Source organism: Megascapheus bottae, chromosome 3, assembly GCF_031878675.1.
Source record: "Megascapheus bottae isolate mThoBot1 chromosome 3, mThoBot2.hap1, whole genome shotgun sequence".
NCBI lineage: Eukaryota > Metazoa > Chordata > Mammalia > Rodentia > Geomyidae > Megascapheus > Megascapheus bottae.
This window is the reverse complement of record NC_143511.1, coordinates 47,922,181-47,939,870: the sequence shown is the minus strand read 5'-3', so window position 1 is coordinate 47,939,870 and position 17,690 is coordinate 47,922,181. Positions and strand designations below refer to the sequence as shown.

Here is a 17,690-nt window from a genome sequence, read left to right as displayed (position 1 = left end):
TGCTAATTGTTAAGGTGGGTTCTGGTTCTAGAGGGCAAGAGGATGGTATACTCTGTTAAAGAGTTGGAGATCCAGACAAGTTTGAAGAAGTGACTCTGAGAAAAGAATGGCACCAGATAGTTTCAATAAATTGGTGCATATGAATGGCAACCTATTTTTAGTAAATTGAGTATTTAATAAGTAAATTTTACATACAAAATGGAATAGTACATATTTATAAAGAAAAGGGAAATAATGCCATTTGCAGAAGACAGCTAGAAGTGATACATATCAAAATATAATGTATTAGGTTATAAAGATGGCAGAACCCAATAGGGTTAGGGGAGAATGCAGAGGAAGAGTAAGACAGTGAGGTAATCTGATTGAAATATACATGTATGAGATATGTCAAGCTACAATTACTATATACAAATAAGTAAACAACAGGAAAGTAAAGTAATTCTGTTAAGGAAAGTGAGGAAGAATTGAGAATGTAAAAGAAGAAGGTGATTATAGTAAACAGACTATATACATGTCTAAAAGCAGACAAATGAAACTGTTAAAATTGCTTTCGGAAGCGGGAGGGGGAAATAAGTGAGGGATGGAGGGAATAAGAGTGGCTGATGGAACATGTTGAATGTTGATCTACACATGTGCAAATGAAGTGCCTTGTACAGCTAATATGTGAAAATAAAAAAGCCTTAAGATATAAAATTTAATTTATTCTTTCATTGTTCAGATAGGATTTTCTTTTAGTTGCCAAAGTTATGAGGCCAGCTGGCAGGAAGATCTCAGCAAAACACAAGCAACAAAAAATACTGTGTCAAACTTGCATACCCCAGAAACAAAAAGGAGCTCGTTTGCTGACTTGTTCTTTTATTTTGGTTCACACACCAATGTAATGTAGTTGGAACAACATTGGAATGGATATTCGAAGACTTAGACTTTAGTTCACCTTCTGCTGTGACCAACCATAAAATTGAGAAAATTATTTAAACGTTCTGGTCTTTGTTTTACGAACTGAAAAGAGTATTTCCCTAATTCAGTGGGCAAACACAAGACAATATTCTTTGATGTGACATTTCCTTTCACGTAAACTCTTTTATATTTATTTGCTTTACAATTCACTACAATTCCTGAAGTGTTTAGTAGGTTCTCCAAGAGTATTTCAAAACCATAGAGAGTCTAAGATATGGAAATCTGCATCACAAATATTTTCTAAGTACTTTAAAAATATTATAATGTTCAAATGTGTTGCTTTTAAAGGTATTGTTTTAATGATCTTTAAAGACTCTTCTAGGGGCTGGGAATTTGGCCTAGTGGTAGAGTGCTTGCCTAGCATGCATGAAGACCCGGGTTCAATTCCTCGGTATCACATACATAGAAAAAAAGCCAGAAGTGGTGCTGAGGCTCAAGTGGTGGAGCTCTAGCCTTGAGAAAGTCCAAGGACAGTGCTCAGGCCCTGAGCTCAAGCCTAGAACTGGCAAAAAAAAAAAAATAGAAAAAAAAAAGACTCTTCTATCATTAAAATATTAGTACTTACAGTCAAATTTACATTTGAAATTTATATATCTTGCACCTACAGAAAATATTAGATTTGCAAATAGTATGTTTGCTATCCTAGCTGAGAAATTTTGGGGCATGCCAATTCTTCTACCTCATGATTCCAACACTTATGAAGTTTTATTGATCTGTTTCCCTCTTGTATACATCAAACTTTGACATTTCCTAGCTCTTTGAATTATTTTTTAAGTGTTTTTATTTGCACTTGTGACAAGGACAGTGATTTACAAACACACACACACACACACACACACACATTTGGTGCTAATTCTATAGATGGACTCAATGTACTTTGGAATAGGCTCAGACCTCTATTCTCTAAAATTATTTATACTCATAGACTTAAGTTTTAAACAAACATATGAATTTAAGACAAACTACATGTCTTTTTTACTTTTTTGTAATGGTATAGATTCTTAAGTTGAAAAATTTCAATCAATGTTGTCTTAGTTAAGGCAAATACTCTTAAAATTTTTGCTTTGCAAGACACAAACATGTTGATAAATTCACATAGCAAAACTATTCTAAAATCTAGGCCATTCATCACAATACAGAAAGTGAACTTTATTATAAGCATAGCAATTCCATAGCAAACAAACTGTCACCTTACTTTATTCAAAGTAGACATTGAAAACTCCATAACAGAACTGTCTTTGATATTCTGTTTTTTATTAAAGAATTTATTAACCTTGATTTTATGGATATTCCTTTCTTGAATACTTGTTTGTTAAAAATGTTATTTGAAATATCATATAAAAATAAAGGTTAATAAAAGCTGATATTCTGTTTTAACAAGTTACCAGGCTGAGATCCAAATCATCTGACATTACTATATCCGTCTATACAATTTGTCTGAATTTTCTCTTTTTTTGGTTTTGGTGTTTTTGTAGGTCTTGAACTCATGGCCTGGGCCTGTTCCTGAGCTTTTGCACTCAAGGCTAGCACTTTACGACTTTGTACCACAGTGCCATTTCCAGTTTTCTGGTGGTTAAGTGATAATGAGTCTCAGAGACTTTCTTGCCCAGGTTGACTTTGAACCACAGTCCTCCGATCTCAGTCTCCTGAATAGTTAGGTTTACAGGCATAAGCCACTGGTACCTGTTTGAACTTTCAATAGGATCAGAGACAGTAAGGAAACAAGTCTTTCTGTTTATGTAAGGATTTTAGAGTCCGTCTCACCTGAGTCATTCTGAAGTAGAAAAAAACCTGATATTCTCCCTCCCCCCCCCCCTGCCCGGCTCTCTCTTTTAGGAACATCCACATTAAAGGTAACACCCAAGTCTAATGATTATGTGATACATATCACATAAACAATTTTTATCCTTCTATGTTCAAGTAAGACTCAGGAAAGAAAAGCGGAATTCTAGTCTACTTTTCCCTAACAAGGTATACTTGTACTTTCAACTGAAATTAAGCCTGCGTTTTCAAATGTGCCACCATTCATCAATTCTAGAAAGTGCAGCACTGCAGGTGAGTGGAATTCTATTTGCAGAAAGGCACTAGGCCTTCGGGATAAATCAAGTGGAAAGAATCAGTACTTACTTGGCATAAACCACTGATGCACATATCCAGTGATTCTGTGTAGCAACGTGTACCATCTAAGACCTTTGGTGCTAGCTCAACAACTAGGGAGGTTCCCTTGGCTTGGCATTTGAGGGAACACGGGTTGTCAGGGTCGTTGGAAACAGGAAGCCATTCATAAAACTGGCCATGATGCTTCACATCGTTATGAGCTGAGCACTGCTGTGCACGGAAGTCACCAGCTTCTGGTGGGCAGTCCTGGAGAGGAAGGAGGAGAGGGAACAAGTACATATTAAGAAAACAGCCTTGTGCAGCAAGCTAGAGAAGTTGGGAGGTCTTTCATGGTCCTAGAAAACCAAGTAAATGTCCTGATTATTACAGACAGTGCCTACCAACCTATCTGAAACATGACTTTGGCCCTTAACGGACAGAAATCACAGAACATAATCAGTTTGACCTATTTTTTTTCAAATGGAGATTAAATGAGAAAGAAACTAGCTTGAAGCAAGTCTTCTAATTGACATTAGTTAGGAAAATAACCATGTTGAAATATGTCCACTGACCTATAAACTCCTTTCTACTATGATGGTATTTTAACCTTGTAACTTAAATAGAATCTGAGACCAAGACAAGAGCATTTTGTCCTATTTAGTCCTGCCATTCAGAGAATTATTATTATTTTTTTGGTATTGGTTGTGGTTTTGAGGCAAGGTCTCAGTATATATCTCAGCCTGACCTCAACCTCACAATCTTGCCTCTGTCTCGGAATGTTTGTATTACAGGCATGCCAAATTAGAGCTACGGCAATTCTTGGTATTAATAACTAGTGACAAAAAGTTATGATAATGTCTTTCAAAATTTTGTGAGGATGTTTGTGATTTTTTTTCTGTAGAATTCAAGCCGCACAGTATCTACAATTAATCATGGAAGAAGAAAAAGATTGGCATTTATGCATGCATCATTTTAGATTTAGGTAGAGCAGGAGGTAGAAAGAACTGGACGTTCTCCTCAGATGGGGTGTGAGAGCCCACAGTGGTCTTCGTATGCCTGGTTTTCCTGCCCACACCAGTGACATCAGTTCTCCTCAGGTCTCAAGGTCATGGTGAGAAGTTCATGTTCTCATCCAGCTACTCAGCAGCACAGGAAAAGTTTCCTAGTACTCAGTAGTGCTCATGGTAACTGTTTAATGAGGCCAGAGAATTTTAGGTAACCCTCTCAATTTGATTTTTAAATCCTATCAGTACCAGCCTTGAGAAAAAGTTGAAGGATTATGCCCAGGCCCTGAGTCCAAGTCTAGTAGCCTAGTATAAAAACTACACCAAACCAAATAAAAACAAGCTGATTACTTAGAAAGAGATTTGGGAGGGAGGGGCGGTTCTGAGGCTTGAACTCATTTATTGGGCTCTATCTCTGAGCCTCTCCGTGCTCAAGGATAATGCTCTACGACTTGATCCACAGCACCACTTCTGCCTTTTTCTGCATTCATGCATGCTAGGCAAGCACTCTACCGCTAAACCACATTCCCAGCCCACACTTCTGGTTTTGAGTGGTTAATAGGAGATAAGAATCTCACAGGGACTTTTCTGCCTGGGTTGGCTTCTAACCACAATAATCAGATCTCAGCTTCCTGGGTACAAGTCCCCCACCAATATCTTCAGAATGAGATTTACTACAAAGATTTTATGATATAGAGTCATAGAGAGCCTAATTATTATAAAGAATTTTCATATGGCCTGGAGCAGTTCTTGTCACAGCATTGAAATTATGGGAGTTCTCTAATACTAAGTTTCTTCTCTGAAAATCTCTATAATTACATAAGCATTTGGAGCTCAGAATTGCTCTTTATTTAATAAAATTCAATTTACTGACACTTCCCCAAATTTTGTGATACTATTGGGTAGCATATAAAGCTCTGCTATCTGGAGGAACACAAATTCCTTCTATGTAAGATAGAATATAAACAATTATACTTAGTTCAACCAAGCACATGAAATGGCTCTAAATAAAATGCAAAAAAATCAAAGATACTTTATTAGTATCATATATTAGTATTATGTATGTGAATAAAACAATAATAAATAAAAGAAAAAATTTACATTACATAGCATACATGCCTATGTACTATCAAATCTTAAATTATGTTGGATATTTTCTGAAATATATGATTAAAAGTCATACCTTTATTATTAGTTTTATTTTTTCTTATTATTGCCTTTCTTTCTCTCTTCTTTCTTTCTTTCTTTCATTCGTTCATTCGTTCTTTCTTTCTTTGTTTCAGTAGTCTCACTAGGTAGCTCAGGCTGCTTTAAAACTTATTGAGTATTGCAAGTGGCCCTTGAGCTTGTGATCCACCTGCCTCAGCCTCTGCATGCTGGCATTACAGCTATGGACTTCCATACTTGGCAATCATTAGCTTCTTAAGATAAAACATGTTTAAAAATTCTAGAGAATAAATGTACATGTGTTTGTGATCTAGGATATTAATTTGCTCATTGTGTGATTGTGAGATATCAAATAAAAACAATTAACTGCTAAACTATGCTATAAACCACAAATCAGGCAACTTGTTTTAAATTATGACAATCACCCAAACTAAATTTCAGCTCCAGCCCATTTCATAACATGTGCTCATAGATAAGAGTACAGGCAAACTGACTTCCTGTAAATTCTTAAAAATTTCACATTCCAGCCAGGTTTAGGTGGCTCATAACTGTACTCCTAATTACTCAGGAGACTGATATCTGAGGTACAAAGCCAGAGGTGGCAGAAAAATCTGTGAGAATTTGATCACTAATCAACCACCAAAAGAAGCTGGAAGTGGAGGTGTGTGGTTCAAGTGGAAGAGTGCCAGTGTTGGATGGAAAAAGCCAAGCAAGCAGGCCCTGAGATCAAGTCCCAGTTCTGGACCAAGACAAAAAAAAATTACATTCCAATTCCAATGACAAGACTGCAAGTTGTCTATTTCATAAGCTCTACCAATATGCAGTATGACTTCACTCATTTTGCCCTAAAACTTAACTAGGGCTCTCAGATTCTATATAAACTTCCAGCTCCTTCATTAGAGGTGGCGCTGCCCTTGCTCTGTAGGCTGAACACACCTAGTTTTCTAGGATCCACAGCCTGGTGTCAACACATGAGAAGGTCCGAATGTTGGTTTAAATTTTTTTCATATATTTTTATTGTAATTAATAAAAGGGTTACATTATATTCACCAGATAGGAAGTGCATTGCTTCACATACATTGATACCCTTTCTCATGTCATGGTCCCCATTTCCCTCCCCTTCGCCCCCCGCTCATGTTGTTTTTCCCTCTTCCCTATTCAATTTGTTGGTTTAAATTTAGTCAATGATTTTCTCTTGCCTAGTATCTGTCATCAAAGGCATCACTTGGCTGCTCTGTGATACAGAAGAAAGACTGAAGGGAACTCAATAAAGCAAGATAGGAAAGAACTTGTTTGAAACAGTTCTGAACCCTTCCTGTTTGTACTTTTGCTTCTGTTTTTTATAAATACAATAAATATAACTCAACCAGTTCTAAAGATGATAACTTTAGAGTCGGGCTAAATCACCACTGCCTTAAAGTGAGAAGGATAAAAAAAAACCTGAGATGTTTTATTATGAACTAGAAATAATTTATACATTTTCAAATTCCATGAAAGATACTGATTGCAATATTTCTTTTTATTATCTTTAAGTAGTCATATACAGTAGTTGCCCTTAAACAAAGAAGCTTATGAATACAATTTTTTTGTGTGTGGGTCATGGGACTTGAACTCAGCCTGGGTGCTGTCCCAGAGCTCTTCAGCTCAAGGCTACCACCCTACCCTTGAGCCAAGACCCACTTCCTGTTTTTCTAGAGGTTAATTGGAGATAAGAGTCTCAGGTCCTTTTGTGCCCGGGCTGGCTTTGAGCCTTGATCCACAGATCTTAGCCTCATGAGTAGCTAGGATTACAGGCATGAGCCACCACGCCCGGCTATGAATACAATTTTTAACTATAGTTTTTCCTTTCTCTGTCTCTCTGTCTCTATGTCTCTGTCTCTGTCTGTCTCTGTCTCTGTCTGTCTCTGTCTCTGTCTCTGTCTCTCTCTCTCATTGTGCCAATCCTGAGGCTTGAACTCAGCCTAGGCATCGTCCTTAGACACTGTTTTTGCTCAAGACTAGTGCTCTGTCACTTGAGCCACAGTGCCACTTCTGGCTTTTTCTATGTAGGTGGTACTGAGGAATCGAGCCCAGGTCTTTGGGAATGCTAGGCAAGCACTCTGCCATTAGGCCAAACTCCCCTCCCTTTTTTGTACACTTGATCGAAACTCAAGATATCATACTTGGTATGCCAGTGCTTTACCACTTAACTACAACCTGCCCCTTGAATATGATTTTTAGTTGATGATACTGTATTACCTTAGTACAAAGAGAAAACTCCTACAGTCTCTTAAGTACTTCCATTGGACAAAATGTGTTGGGTTCTTCTCATCTTTATTAAATAAGACTCAAGTGAGGTAATCTTAAAACTAATAAAAATGAAGATGGAATGTTAAGACCTTTAGGTTTTCTTGACTGTGGCAAAGTTGGTAAATATATTAAGACACATCACAGAAAAGCAACATGTAGACAAAGTTCCCATTTGTTCTCATTTGTATACAATGGTCACAAGATCACCTGTTTTAGGTTTTATGATTTTTCATAATTGGAAGAAAAATGTCCAAGAGTACTAATGTTTGTGAAAATCTTCACTCACTTTTATCACTATTTTTTCTTTCTACTCACATGTTTCATATATTTTGCTAAATTGAGACTGCACTTGAATCTTGGAGTTCAGAGCTAGAAACTGAATTTGAATTTTCTTAATGTTTGAATTTATTTGTACTTGGCAAAATGCAACTTCCTGTTTTAAGAAAAGGACTTAAGGGGGCTTATAAAGCAGGTTCAGAAAGCTTCTTGGACATCAAGTGTAAACGAATCAGAAACATATGAATCAAATTTCCCTCAAAATACACATATTTAAAAATTAAGGGAAAAAAAGATTTGGCCAAAGATTCTTTATTTGAACCCAAAAGCCATGAAGCATAGTTAAAGACATCATCAGACCCTTAATGTGTCTGGGTCATCGTGCTTTAAGAGTGGAAACTTCACGAAAGTCTCTGTTCCTACAAAGTATGAAAATAAATAGGAATAACAACAGCAGACTAGCTATTTGTTCAGAGGCTTAACTTCTGTGAAGTTTTATAATTTGTCCATTATTAAAGCAATGCTCTTCCTGAAACTCTTAAAAGTCAGGTTTAGAAATGGATGCTTTCCTTCAGAAAGTGCTTGGGAAAATATTTAACAGCTTTTCTTGGATTGCCTTATCAGCTTCTGGAGACGCATTCCTAACCAGTCAGAGTTCTGAGCAGAAGCAGTGGCTTTCCTCCAGGTGGACAAAAGGCAGAACGCACTGAACATATGCAATGTGGGATGCTGGTCCTCATAAAACATCAATGGTGGGAATAATAGGCTTTCAGCTGAGACATTTGAAGTGAAAACAAATGAATTATGATTTATATATTTTTACATGGAACTTGGTGCTAAAAAATAATGATGCAAAGTCTAGTGATTGGATCACATGCATGGTACCCTTACCCAAGAACCTCACCAAAAACACGATGTAGAAAGGATGGATTGGACTAAAGGTCTCCTACTTCCAGCTACTTATAAAGCTCCCCAAATCATCAGCAAATAGAAAAAGAGCAGGAGAAAAGTGCCTTTTAACTCTGAAATGCTGCTACACCTGTAGATCGGCAGCTGTATATCAGCTAATGAGTAGGACATCCTCACTCTGTGAAAATATATTTTCTTTGTGGATGAATCCATGAATGACTGTACTTAGGCCCTTAGTATAACAGTTTTTCTCTCCAATTTGTAAGCACTTAATCCTGACTGTGTCAGAGCCTTCTTTTAAAAACACAAACATACTAACCTTTTATTTGTTCTCATTATAATTCATAAAGTCCTACAGAGTTCTGCCATATATGAATCCAATTTAAAACATTTTCTGGTTAATCTCCTAGCCAGTGGGAAAGATAAGATGGGTCCCAGATGTGTCTGATGGTGATAGGTAGATCAGATTACAATGTGGGACTGGAGAGGGTCAGGCTCTTCAGAGTTTACCCACTGGGTGACATGTAAAAGATTCTATCTTAGCAGCTAATGTGGCAGCATATGAAAGGGTTCTAAAATGGCTTTGAAAAAATATACAAAATGTAGATTCAGGGTCAGGAGAAGCAGAATTTCCTTTGTTTTCATTCTTCTTAAAGAATTATTCTGCTTTACCTCTGTCCTTAAGCATCCCCAAAATGGTGGGCTTAGTCTATTAACTTTGCTGTTTCATTTTGGTTCTATACTTTCAGTCATAAGGTCAAGTAAACTCTAAGCATTGTATTCAGATGACTCCTGCATACATTGTAGTTACTGAAAAACTATTCTTATTTTGTATTTCTCCAGTAGAACTATTCTTCTAAGCTTCCTATTTCCATTTCCTACTGCCTCCAACACTCATCATCCATAAAAGTTCAGGTGAAAGGAGAGAAAACTATAATTACATGGTAAGGCATATAATCTGTTCTCCAAAACTCACTCAATCACTTATTTATGAGAAAAGAAAATTTCAGACACTTGATAACTCCTGAAAACTTAACTGTTCTAATATTTCACCCTTAATATATAAAGAATCCTTAATTTCTAAATGATAAAACAGAAGAAGATGGCCATAAAAGGTTCCTTTACAATGGATGGATGGAGACTGCGCAATTTCCCACTAAAGCCTCAGTATCTTTGGCATTTTGCAGTTTATGTTGAGTTGTTGCTTTCATACGTTTTGGTCTTTATTATTTGGCTTTCTGTTTCTTGAAAGTTAAGATGAACAATAAAAAATCTACTGATACAATCCAATTATTGTGATATGTCATTCTTAGAACCACGGTCATGTTTCAACATAACTATATTTCGGTTTGAATCTCCAAATTGAAAACCCCTCTCCTCTGAATTCCATAGTTAGACAGAAACCTCATTATTTGTCATCTGAATGTCAAAGACATCACACACTCATTATACCCAAAACTTGACCCAGTTCTCCCCTGGGCCCCAGCAAATCAGATCCTCCACAGCCTTCCCCATTTCAGCCATTGACAACTCTATCCTCTTCAGGACCCCAAACATGGTCTCCAATATTAAACAGAAGATGGCTAGAAGTTCTCTTCATTCCCCAGAGTTTCTAACTTGGGTGGTCTGAGGTAGTGTTCAAAAAGATATGAATCAGGGGCCAGGATATTGGCCTAGTGGTAGAGTGCTCGCCTAACATGCACAAAGCCCCAAATTTGATTCCTCGGTATCACATACACAGAAAAAAAGCCAGAAGTGGTGCTGTGGTTCAAGTGGTAGATTGTTAGCCTTGAGAAAACCTCAAGGACACTGCCTATGTCCTGAGTTCAAGCCCCAGGACTGGCAAAAAATAATGATGTATTTCAAACCAATTCCCAACAGATGTCAATCTAATTTGGTTGACTATATGTTGAGAACCTCTGCCTTAGAGAAGTGTTGACTCTTAGTGTTAGTGACTGGGGTTTGAACTCAGGGCCTGAACACTGTCCTTTAGCTTTTTCAGTCAAGGCTGATGCTCTACCATTAAGCCACAGCTCTATTTCAAGTTTTTTGTGCTTCATTTGAGATAAGATTCTCACTGTCTTTCCTGTCCTAGCTGGCTTTGAAGGATGATTCTCAGCTCTCATCCTCTTGAATAGGTAAGAATGACAGGCATGAGCCACTAGCACCTGGAAAGAAGTATAAATTCTATATACAGAAATATGTAAAATCTAGCCATAACCAGAGTCAAGCCATCATCACATCTTGCCTACATTTCTGCAAAGGGATCCTAAATGGCTTTCTTTCTTCTAATCTTGCTCCCCTGGACATTTTTCCCCCTCCAAATCAGCAACCAGAATGATTTTTATTAAAGGATAAAGCAGATTGTGTCATCACTTTGTTATAACCCATACAATGGCTTCCCAAGACTCAGATTAAAAGCTCAACTCCTCATCACAGAGGGAGAGATCTGGCCCCTGTTGTCCCTTTTGCTCTCACTTCCTGTTGTCCCTGCTCACTTAGGGATCTCGACATTGGATTCCCTGTCAGCTCTTGTACACTTAAGAACACTCTTGCTTTAGGGAACATACATTATCTACTTTCCCTGTCTAGAAATTTCTGCCTAAATTTGGAGCAGCTAGTCAGCTGCTGACTGAGGCCCACTGTGACCAGAGTATATAAAATCACAATCCCACTCTCATTTCTGATTCGGAATTTTCTTGCTCAATTCTTCTTTCATTCCATATCACTTAATCACCTTTAACAATGACTCTATTCATTTATTATGCTTTTTATTTATTGTCTGTCTCTTTCTACTAAAATATAATCTCCAAAAGGGCAGGAAATCTTCAGCTTTGGCCTGATGTTCTATGTTGAGTAGTTAAATGTTGTTGATGGAGTGACTAACACATTGAACAAATGAAAAAAAAAAGAGGTCAATCCATTCATTGTAGAAATTCCAATTCTGTTTTCTTAAATTTTGCAGGAATTTAAATCTTGAGTCTCCCAACTATTTGAATGTCTAATTTTTCTTTCTTTTTAAAATAAAAATGCAAGAATACTGACATATTTTAGGAAGTAGGAAAATTGTGTATAGAGTCTGGCCTACTTTCTGAATAGGCAGATTGATATTTCCTTCTCCATGTAAACAAATTTAACAGGGCAATATTAAAATGGGCTGAAATCATTTATTATTTAAAAAATAGCCAGACATTTATAAATTTTATTAAACACTTAGTGTTACATGCATACACTATAAAATACTAATGTTAAAGTAACAAGCTTTATCCCCCAAATTTTGGCCACCTGCTTATACTAACATCAACATCATCATCAAAAGCATTTATTTATGCAAGACTGCTCACTGCTATGTAAAATAAAATTAAACAGACAGAGACCCTGCCCTGTCTAGACAGTTTGTATGGATCCAATTCTATTATATTCAAGAGCATAATATTTAAGTCTCTAACACATCACTATGACTGTAAAGAACAGGAAATGGAATGGAGTTTGGAGGGCAGTACCATAGTAGGTAGAGCCATTTGTGGCTCCTTTTCCTGCTTCTATTTTGAAAAAGATCGGTTGACTTTATTTTCCAAAGCCAGCGTTAAATGGGCTGGGACACAATGCATTTGTGTATAGTGCGTATACTTTTAAAGCTTTTGGTTTTGTTCTCTCTCTCTTTTATAGATTTTGTTTTAATTCTTCTCTCTTCTTTTCAAACTCACAGTATTTGGAGGACACTCCAAATGGAAAAGAAATAAGTGTTTATGAAAAGTAATCATTAACTATCTTAATGTCCTACTATGAACAGGTTCATGTCTAACAAGACATCATGACAGTTATGGGCCCTAAACAAGATTACAGCAATCTCTCTAATTTATCTTTTAGCATGCTATATGAGTTTACTTTGCTGGTGCAGATTCTAGGTAGATTGTACAACTCTAAACTGTTACAAAGTGTTTATTCAGGTCCAAGCAATAGAGATAAAACTTATGATACAATAAACAGTACCCTACCCTACTTGCTCTTTTTATCTGAAAACAAGTGGTTTGTCTGGCTAGTTTTTAATATCTCCAGTCATCTGAGAGCTGATCTAAGTAAAAATATGGAAAACATTTCATTTTAAAAGCGTCCTTCCCCCCCTCACCCGCTTTGGGTGGCTTTTATTTCAGTGTTATTATTTTTTCTCCTTTGAACAATGCAGATTTTGCAATCCAACTCCTTAGAGGTATTTGTAAGACTGGTTAAAGTTTGTCATGTTAGACTCTTAAATTTTCTCAATTTTGAAAATATTTGTTCCTTGAGGCTTTTTATTATTTTTAGTTTCTTTCTTTGAATTCTCTCCAATTTAGCAGTATCTTTTCTTAAATCAGCAATTCTGGCTTTTTTTCTATTTTTTATTTCCATTTTTAAAAAGTGCTCTAGCTATCTCCCTCTCCATCTCCTCCAAATTAGCCTATTTAGAGCAGTAATTTGTAATCCTTTTTTTGGTAATATGGCATACTATTTCATTTTATAACTATACAATTACGCAGTGTTTTGGTCTCTGACATCATTTAACAAAATACTTGTGGTGGAGTCAGGTTAGGGGAAGGGAGACATTTTTGCATAAGAATAGTTAAACTGTCACTACTGCTTGGGATTGTTACAAAACAAGTTCTTTCTATTTCTGTTTATAAGTGGGAAAGATGGACTTGCTAGAGTACAGACAACAAATAGAAAGATCTGCAGCAGTTGCTTCCCAGAACATGTAGTTCTTAGCTAGATACTTAAGAAAATAGAAAAAGAAAAGAAAAAAAGAAAAGGATATGATGTCTCTCAAGTCAAAGACAAACAATAAGAAACCATTATCTAGATATACTTTACTTTGGATGTCGTTTTAAAAATACAAAATTGTTGACTTCATATAAATCAAATAAAAAGATAACTTTAAAGTTTTATTTTCTAGAAAAGGGAGATAATTGCTAGACAACTACAACTAAGTTCTCTAATTTCTTTCTTTCTTTTTTTTTTCTTTTTTGCCTGTCCTGGGCTTGAACTCAGGGCCTGAGCACTGTCCTTGGATTTTCTCAAGGTTAGAGTTCTACCACTTGAGCCTCAGCACCATTTCTGGCTTTTTTCTATGTATGTGGTACCAAGGAATCAAACCCGGGTCTTCGTGCATGCTAGGCAAGCACTTTAACCACTAGGCCAAACTCCTGGCCCTAAGTTCTCTAATTTCTTTCCCTTAGTTTCCAGCCTATTTTCCTGGCACTGAATTTAATCACTGCTTGGGTTTTTGAGGTGTAGAATGTATTTGAAATATCTTTGTGCACTTTTTTTTCATATATTTTTTATTGTGTTTAATAGAAGGGTTACATTATATTTGCCAGATAGGAGGTGCATTAATTCACATACATTAATACCCTTTCACATGTCTTGGTCCCCATTTCCCTCCCCACACCCCCATTCCTCATCTTGTTTTCCTCCTTCCCTATCCAATTTCAAATAACCAAATACAAATATATCCAATATATCAGATAACAAAGTGAGATACTGTAACAATATGAGATAACCAAGGGACAGCAAAGGAGATGAGAGATAACTTAGTACATTAAGGACAACAATCACTCATTATATGGTTTTTGTTTCTATATCCTATAGGTCCTTTCATTTAGCTTCATACCGTATGGCCTTGTGTATCTAGGTTTTGCTCTATTGCAAATCTCTGCTAGGAGAGCCCAAGGTTTCTACTGATTATGACAAATGAGGGAAACCATTGAGCCTATGTTCCTTTGAGTCTGGCTTACTTCACTTAATATGATTTTTTCTAAGTCTTTCCATTTCCTAACAAATGGGGTGATGTCGTTTTTTCTGACAGCAGCATAGAATTCCATTGTGTACAAATACCACATCTTGTTGATCCACTCATCAACTGAGGGACATCTGGGTTGGTTCCATATCTTTGTGCACTTTTTTTTTTATTTGTACATGCGTGTGCCAGTCCTGGGACTTGAACTCGGGTGCTGGGTGCTGTCCGTTAGCTTTTGACTCCACCATTTGAGTCACTGTCTCACTTCCAGCTTTTGGGTAGTGTAGTTGGAGTTGAGTTTCATAGACTTTCTTGTCCTAGCTGATTTCAAGCCTCAGTCATCAGATCTCAGCCTCCTGAGTAGCTAGGATTGCAGTCTTGAGCCACTGGTGCTCAGTTTGGGGCTCTTTTGGCAATAATTTTTATTTATATATTTTTTATTTTTATTTTTGTAGCACACAGTTTAATATTATCCTGGGCCAGTTTCTGAACAGCCAGGTCAGACTTCTTTTTTAAAAAATTGTTATTAATAATAGGGTTACAGTTATATTCGCCACATAGAAAGTGCATTACTTCACACACATTGATACCCCTTCTCATGTTTTAGTCCCCATTTCCCTCCCCTCACCTCTTCCCCTCATCTTGTTTTCTCCCCTTCTCTTTCCTATTTCAAATAAACAAACAAACGAATATACAATATACAAGACAACAAGATAAGATACTGTAACATTATGAGAATAACTAAGGGACAACAAAAGAGATGAGAAATAACATAGTACATTAAGAACAACAATCACACATTATATAGCTCTGGTTTCCATATCCTCAGTCAGGTCAGACTTTTATTTGAACCATTATCACTATGGAATCGGTTCACAGATAAATAACACTTAGACTGTTTTCAATTGGGAGAGTTGAAAACTCTCCAAGTCTGGAGAAAGTTGTTGATCAGTGGAATGGTATAGTCTCCTCTCATTTGGATTTCTCTCTGGGTGTTAGTCTCTCATCCTAGCCACTAACACAAATCCTTCTGGCAAGAGACAGTTACATGTTCCAAAGGGAGGAAACAATGCTTTCAGATGATCACAGAATGCCAGTGAAGATCCTCAGACTTTGGGATGAGGGAAAGGTAGAGTTACTGTGAACCAAATGGAAAAACTTTGAGTAATCTCTAATTTTTTCCCCAAACTTCTAGCTCAGAATTCCCATTGCAAACACCTAAGTTTATGTTAATACTAAAAGGTAGTCCTCAGGTTTTGAATTGTCATCCAAATTATAGTGACACCACCCTCCCTACTACATACTAGACCCATGCCTTGATGTCTTTAGCAATACTTAATGTTGTTGTTTAAATATAAGCCTAATAAAAGTGACTTATATGTATGTCCTAACACATGAGTCTAATCAAAGAATATTACGTGCCAAATTTACTGGGGGTTATAAGTTTAGTGGATGACAACACTCAATTGTGTTCATATGGACTCGTGCTTCTTAGTTTGTTGATCTTGGAGCCTGGGCCTATTTTAAGAAACTGAGGAGAATTAGAGAAATATATTTTCTGACCTCTAAGACCCAATGTTTGTAGACTTCTTTTTTAAAGCTTAGGCTCAGCCTCTTAGCACCAGTTTTATCCCAAAGAAAATGTTAATTTTCCGTTCTTTTTCCTATAAAAGTTCCATTTCCTATAGCAGGCTTGGATTTAAGAAAAGTAAAAGGGAAAGCAAGCTGATTAAACATATCTAGAGGAAGGTCTGCATGATTAATAGTGTTTTCCACTTACTCATTCTGAATGATTTTTAACATTTTGCATATGTTCAAAACTACTACAAATGTTTACCAAGTACTAGATCATAGCCCTTTCCCTCTTGGTACTTACAACTTAAAATAGGCAGGCAGATGCTGAGACCAGAAAACTTTAGACTTTTATGCTAATGATAGAATTTCAGGTAAAGTAGAGACAATTCGATATTGAAGGGTTATTTTGGGACAGAGACAACTACACTTCCTATTTTGTTTCTGTTTGAGGCTGAATCTGGACGAGGTAGTAAAGGAAATGGAATGCTAGAACTTTTTTCACCCTGCAACTCATTAGTATTACTTCCAGATCCTGAGACTTGTGCTGCCTCTTTTCTAGTTTTTACATGGTATCCAATATAATGAATATTTAAGGAAGGTTTTGTGAGGGGCTGATTTCGGTTTTTTTTTCTTTCTCCATTTTCTAGGCCCTGTTTTTCATTATCCAGCCTCAAATTTTCTTTTCCCACAATGCTTTGCTCTCCTGGTTGACATGACCAAATTTGGCTCTTCCTATTCACCTGTTTGACTTCTTCAAAGTTCTGGTATCACTTGGTTTTGTCTGATAATTCCTTTCCTTTCCTTCCTTCTTTCTTTCCTTCCTTCCTTCCTTCCTTCCTTCCTTCCTTCCTTCCTTCCTTCCTTCCTTCCTTCCTTCTCTCCCTTCCTCCCTTCTCTCCCTTCCTCCCTTCTCTCCCTTTCCCTCCCCCTCCCTCCCTCCCTCCCTCCCTCCCCCTCTCTCTCTGTTTCTCTCTCTCTCTCTGCTCTCTCTCTCTCTCTCTCTCTCTCTCTCTCTCTCTCTCTCTCTCTCTCTCTCTCTCTCTCTCTCTCTCTCTCTCTCTCTCTCTCTCCCCCCCTCCTCTCTCCTCTTTTCCTTTCCTTTCCTTTCTTGATTTAAATTTTTTTATTGTAAAGATGCTGTACAAAAGGGTTACAGTTACTTAGGTCAGGCGATGAGTACATTTTCTTTTGAACAGAGTCACCTCCTCCCTCATTCTCTCCCAGTTTTTCTCCTCCTGACTTCCCTATTGCCCAAGTGGTGGTACTTGTCTAGAAGGCCAAGGGCCCTGAGTTCAAATCCTAGTACCACCAAAGGTGTATCTGATCCACCACTATTTTTCCCCAAAGTAGATGTAAGCTCACCAAGGAAGTATATATCTTAATCTATATTATAGAAAATTTCTTGTATATCAAAAATTTGTAATAATATGAAATTATGAACATATGAACAAAGAAGGCAGCACAGAAAGAAAATCAGACTTACTAAGAAATCTGTCAGTCAGATTATCAGTCATGGTGCAAAATTTTAATAAACGTTTGAACATTTTAATTTAAAAACTATTCAAAGCCGAGTGTGGTAATACAGATTTGTCATTTCAACACTGGAAGGGCTGAGACCGGATGATCATGATTATCACATGAGA

The 17,690-nt window shown here is 36.9% G+C and overlaps 1 protein-coding gene across 1 annotated transcript in view; it reads right to left on the bottom strand.

Moving 5' to 3' along the window:
- The window catches only part of Adamtsl1 (ADAMTS like 1), a 628,790-nt gene that overhangs the window by 258,521 nt on the left and 352,579 nt on the right, over positions 1-17,690 (bottom strand). The window contains exon 5 of the mRNA XM_090329363.1: positions 3,085-3,321. Within this exon, the coding sequence (XP_090185489.1) occupies positions 3,085-3,321 (237 nt within the window). The remainder of the gene's footprint in view (positions 1-3,084; positions 3,322-17,690) is intronic.